The following is a 6,058-nucleotide window of genomic DNA, read 5'->3' on the forward strand; positions in this document are numbered from 1 at the left end:
TAAATCAGTCTGAAAAGTCTGATTTGATACCATTTATTTGACTTTTAGAAAAGGTACAGAAGATTATTCAGGCAGTTAAACCCTTTTGGGTGATAATTTAATGATGGGTAGTGACCACTATATATTTGTCAAAATAAACTATGTAGCATATATTTTAGAAGTCATTTGGAAGATCTGAAGAGTGTTCAGGCTTTAGTTAATAATCTATTGGTACTGATTGATTAGTTGTGACAAATATAGTATATAGCATAAAAGTTACCAATAGGGACAACTAGGTGAAGCTTATATGGAAGCTTCCCTATTTGCACAACTGTTTGATAAATCTAAGGTTTTATAATAAAAGACTTATTTAAAATAGAATTTCTAAGTCTCCAGTAATTTACATAACACAACATTTTAAGAAGAAGATTTGGAATAAATCTATTTCAAATTTAAATTGTACAAATCTTAGTCATAATAAAAATATCAAATTATTTGTGGCATACAGAATGATCTAAGTGTACTTTTTTTGTGATGGTTTAAGTGAGATAACAAATTATCAGAAGGTATATATCATTTGTTTCTATCTCACCTTCATGGTTCAACCTAATTATGTTAGTTTCTCCTTTACTGAGGAATAGGAAAAATATTTTAAAAACTAATAATTGGATCTTTTAATTGTAGAAGCAACCAGAGATGTTACCAATTGTTCCTTCTTCTACTATCTGTTGGGGTCCTGATGAAAGATATTCAGTATGTGGATGTTTTATATCAGTATTACTGCGCTACAGATATAATTGATGTTAATATCCTCTTTAATGGTTTGACCAAAACTGGGCTTTTATTCTCAGTTTTCTGACTTGATCTTACTGGAGAAATCTTCTGGAAAGATTTGGTTCTGAATATAAATGCACTGCAAGGTCTGTAATCCCTGACCAGAGTTCAATGCCCTATTGCTTAAAAGCAAAGTGAAGTCTCTCTGGACCCTTACCTACTCAGAAATCAGAAAACTGTCATGAACCAGAGTAGGAGGCAAGAAGGACTACCAGGGAGACTGTAAGATACTAAATGAATATTTTAAACTGTTACAGTGGAACTTATTATGATGTAATAGAAACTTACATTTGATTCCAATTATCATGTTCTATAATTTTTTCAGATTAACTATTTATCTTTCATTAGAGCTTACAAGTACTGTGAATTTATTATTAAATTTATTCTTTCTTATTTTAGGCTTTTATGAATGGAACATTTTATTGCTTCAATTTCTAGGTTGCTAATTGCAAAATGTTAGGGTAGGAGCAGCAGTGGGAGGCTGGGAGAATGTATGTTCTACATTCTTATGATGAATTTTCCCTAAGCATTCTTAACCCACTGCCCCATTATTCTTTCATTATACAGGTGAAATGAGTACCTGACTGTTGAATAATGGAAATAACTGGGCATGTATAATTCAGCTCTCTCTACCCTCTTTTCTTTTGGGAGTTTTTACACTTTGGTTAACCACAAGTTTTAAGAGACAGACCCTCACAGGCAGAGTCTAGTCATTAACCTGTGTTGTCTATGTGTGTGCAGGAAAGTTGTTCTAATATGGGAGTTCAGCAGTAGAATGGTGAACAACTAAATTTTGACTTCTGATATCATCTTAGTGATAGTTTGATCCCCATTTACACTCCTTTGTAACCTTTATTGATTTTAAATCTAGGTTGGGGAGCTACAGGGAAGGAATCCTTGTGATTCCCTCAAAGTGCAGCTGCAAACTGGAGAAAATTTTTGATTCATATTTATTTATTTTTAAATGTATTATTTTAGTTAGCCTACTGCTTAGAAATTAGGTCCTGGTTTGGGTGTCTTACACTGTGTTTTGTAGTAGCTTGCACACACAGAGGACAGTGATCTACTGTTAACTGTACTGATATGGATGTTACTATTGCCTATCCTGATACCAGGTGGGCTCTCCTAGTTAGTCTTCATGCCTTCCTCTCGGTAGTGCCAAAGAGGAGAGACAGCCACCACTCCAATATAACAGGACACCAGGAGACCTGGAGCACTAAGGAAATTTGGTATCTGAAGGCACAACTAACCAGTTATTAGTTCCTTTTTGATATTCTGGGGCTTTAATGTTTTATTTTCATTCATAATAGAAAGAGTGGAGGATGCCTGCACTTGTTCTTGTTAAATTCTAGCAAGAATGAGGCTTTTCACACACAGTGTAGGTCTAGTGTACTGAACTGCTGGAGGAAGAAGTTGCTTATCTTGAGAGATGTAGAAGGGCTAGGCTTAAAATTAGAGAAGAAGTCCTCAAGTTTCTGTCTTCACACAAAATCCTCTCCTCTTCCCTTGGCCTTCCATTTACTTTAAAAATAAAATATTTGTTCTGTATGTAAAGTGATAATCATGGCCTATAATTCTTTTTTAAAGAGAGAGAGGAGAGAGATAAAGAGAGAGAGAGAGAGAGAGAGAGAGAGAGAGAGAGAGAAAGAGAGAGAGAGAGAGAGAGAGAGAGAGAATATTTTTTAATATTTATTTTTCAGTTTTTGGTGGACACATCTTTATTTTATTTTTAGGTGGTGCTGAGGATTGAACCCAGTGCTCCTCACATGCCAGGTGAGCATGTTACCTCTTGAGCCATATCCCCAGCCCCGGCCTATAATTTTTTTTTAATGAAAGTGGAATGTACTAGAGAATGGGGGTGATACTGAAACTTCTTGAAGCCCAAATTCAGAGTTGCACTCATTTTCTTTTCCTTGTCTCCATTAAGTTATTATGAGCAGACATTTAAGATTCTGTAGATAGGATAACTATTTGCCTAAATATTCCCATTTTATCCCTGAATAGGCAAATTAGTACCTGCTAATTGTTTTTAGAACATTTGTTATTTTTAAGTGCTGTTGTTTGAATGATAAATTGATTGCCACTTCAAATAAAGATAATTGTTTGTTTCTTCTTAGCAATTGAAGTGTGTGAATAAATAATTATGGTAGTAGATACTGATTTTCTTAATTTTTTGTTGCTTCTTAACAATTGAAGTGTATGAATAAATAATTATGGTAGTAGATACTGATTTTCTTTACAATTAATCTTTGGCAAAAGCATCCTGAGTGTATTTCTCTTTAATGATTCTATAACAACACCAGTTATATTTTCAACAAAACTTTGGTATATGACTCACAACTTGGATATATCAGTATATAGCACATGTTGTAAACAACATTTAAAATGTATATATTCAAAATACTTTTACTATAGTTCTTAATGCCTTTCCATTTTTATAAACATCACAACGTGAAAGTGTTTTTACAAATATATCTGTTAGTTTTGATTCTTAGCTTGCTGTTGCTTGCATCCTGTACATCTTGACCTTTTTCACATACACCTAAGGAAAGCATTTTTTTTATCATTTTCTTCATTTCACAGGTTTATAATTGTAGATAAGAAAATGTAAGTAGCTTTCCCAAAGATGTGCAGCTACTAAATGACACAATCTTCATTTAAGCTGTGATGTGTTTTGCTTGGTCCTGTGCTCTGAACAAAGATTTGCTTACTCCCCTATAACACATGGTTGCCTGTACTGGTGTGGTCAAACCCTCACATCAGAATTTTCCACATGCTATGAAGACCAGTCGGCAATATATGTCTTACTAGACTGCCATCATCTAGCCATTCACCATGTCACACAATCTGACTTCTCTCTTCATTAGTCTAACCCAGCACCTAACCCCAATTCTTCCCTGAGAACTTTCCCAGATGAAACTCTTCCTTCCTTCCTTCCTTCCTTCCTTCCTTCCTTCCTTCCTTCCTTCCTTCCTTCCTTCTTACTAGACTCTCCCACCTGTGCTTTCTGGAGTCCTCTACATAACTCCAGCACATAACTGAAGTCCTTCCTACTCTTGGGCATAATTAATATTTGATTTCCATCCATACACCTCAACTTCCTTTACTAGTGTTATGGCATCATCTCTATGGTAATATATCCCTGTACATACATGCATTGTCTCATCAGCCACAGTATTCCTATATTTTTATAGTCCCATCAGGGTACGGGATATCTTGTGAAACCTCACATTGATCTTTAGAAATATATTTGAGCACAAGATTAAATAGTCATAGGATGTGCAAGCAATTTTCTCTTCATCAGCTTTGCTTCCATAACTATAATAATATTTTTCAGTACCAATATAGGCCAATATGTTCTGGTTGTTATTCCACAAATAATAAAATAGGGTTTATGACAGTTCTTGGAGTTTATATTTCCTTCATTTTAAAACTGAGATAAATGTTATTTTTCCAATTTAATGAGGGCACTTTGGGCCACACTGGGTAAATGTTCTATTTATTCTCATTAATGTGGCCAGGCTAATGGATTACCATTGTCCAAATACAGTCATCTGGAATTACATAGATCTGATGTAGTAATAAGACAATCTTTTTGTGGCTGGACAGATACCTTACTAGATGCTTATCACTTGAGCACAGACCAATTATCAGACTTTGATCTCATTCTTATACATAATCTTGCGAATTTTCAGAGAAAGATCTCTCTTCTGTATCACGGAAGATTATTGATATACCATTAGGCGAAATTTGTCAAAAGACTCTCTTCAGCCCCCACTGGTTGCTCTGAAAAGCTATCTTTGCATTGTTCCTGGGTCCAGCTCCCCACTCGCTGCAACCAACTCCGCTGCGGGCCTCCTCCTCCGGGGACTCCTGCAGCTTTATCGCCAGAGTCCCTGAACTCTAGTTTCCTTTTTAACCCACTGCATCGGATCACCTGCGTGCCCCACCCTGTCAGAAGCAGCCGTGGACACTAGCTCTGAAATCACCACCAAGGACTTAAAGGAGAAGAAGGAAGTTGTGGAGGAGGCACAGAATGGAAGAGTCGCCCCTGCTAATGGGAATGCTAATGAGGAAAGTGGGGAGCAGGAGGCTGACAATGAGGTAGATGAAGAAGAGGAAGAGGGTCGTCAGGAAGAGGAGGAGGGGGAGGAAGTTGATGGTGAGGAAGAGGATGGAGGTGAAGATGAGGAGGCCGAGGCAGCTACGGGCAAACGGGCAGCTGAAGATGATGAGGATGATGATGTTGATACCAAGAAGCAGAAGACCGAGGAGGATGACTGGACAGCAAAAAAGGAAAAGCTAAACTAAAAATAAAAGGCCACCGTGAGCTATTCACCCTCCACTTCGCCTCTCAGAATCTAAACGTGATCGCCTCTGAGTAGAGAGGTCCGCCCACCGGCCCACCATGGGCAGTGCCACCCGCAAATGATGCGCGCTCTTCACCCCCCAACCAAAACCACAGCATGATTTTGCAACAGGGGAGGAAAAAAGAACCACAAGGCCCTGCTTTTTTTCTTAAAAGTACTTTAAAAAAGGAAAATTTGTTTGTATTTTTTTTTTTTTTTTACATTTTATATTTTTGTACATATTGTTAGGGGTCAGCCATTTTTAATGATCTGGGATGACCAAACCAGCCTTTGGAGTGTTCTCTGTCTTACTTCTGACTTTACTTGTGGTGTGACCATGTTCATTATAATCTCAAAGAAGAAAACAACAACAACAACAAACAATCTTATTTCAAGTATTCCAGTAACTTTTTTTGTGCATGTACTTTAGCTGTACTATAAGTAATTGGTTTTATGAGATGGTTAAAAAGGCCAAAGATAAAGTTTTTTTTTTTTCCTTTTTTTTGTCTTTGAAGTTGTTTATTTTTTTAACCTGTTTGATGTATGTGTGAAACAATGTTGTCCAACAATAAACCGGAATTTTATTTTGCTGAGTTGTTCTAACAAAAAAAAAAAAAAAAAAAAAAAGACTGTCTTCACTAGAATTAAAAACTCACAGCTAATTATTGCAATTTGTATCAATTCTTTATTACTTCTAATTATTTAATGATTTTATTGTTATTAGTTATTTTATTGTTATCAATCTTATGTGAAAATTGTTAACACTAATCTAGCAACTTGAAATAATACTCATTTTTTTAGTAGCTCCATGACCACAGGATAGAAGCCAAGAACAATGTTACTGGATTCTCTGTTCAGTGTCTGAGAAGGCTGAAATCAAGTTGTTGCCTGGAACA

The 6,058-nt window shown here is 36.1% G+C and overlaps 1 protein-coding gene across 1 annotated transcript; it reads left to right on the forward strand.

Annotated features, from left to right (window-relative positions):
* Positions 1-718: 718 nt before the first annotated feature.
* LOC308643469 (uncharacterized protein) lies at positions 719-5,197 on the forward strand (the record flags this gene model as incomplete). The annotated part of the gene is made up of 2 exons (XM_081283306.1): positions 719-800; positions 4,721-5,197. The coding sequence occupies 2 exons, from the start codon at positions 719-721 to the stop codon at positions 5,122-5,124; spliced, it is 486 nt and encodes a 161-aa protein (XP_081139432.1). The 3' UTR covers positions 5,125-5,197.
* Between the last annotated feature and the right edge of the window lie 861 nt (positions 5,198-6,058).

The sequence above is a fragment of the Spermophilus citellus genome, assembly GCF_964194105.1.
Source record: "Spermophilus citellus genome assembly, chromosome: 3".
Lineage (NCBI taxonomy): Eukaryota > Metazoa > Chordata > Mammalia > Rodentia > Sciuridae > Spermophilus > Spermophilus citellus.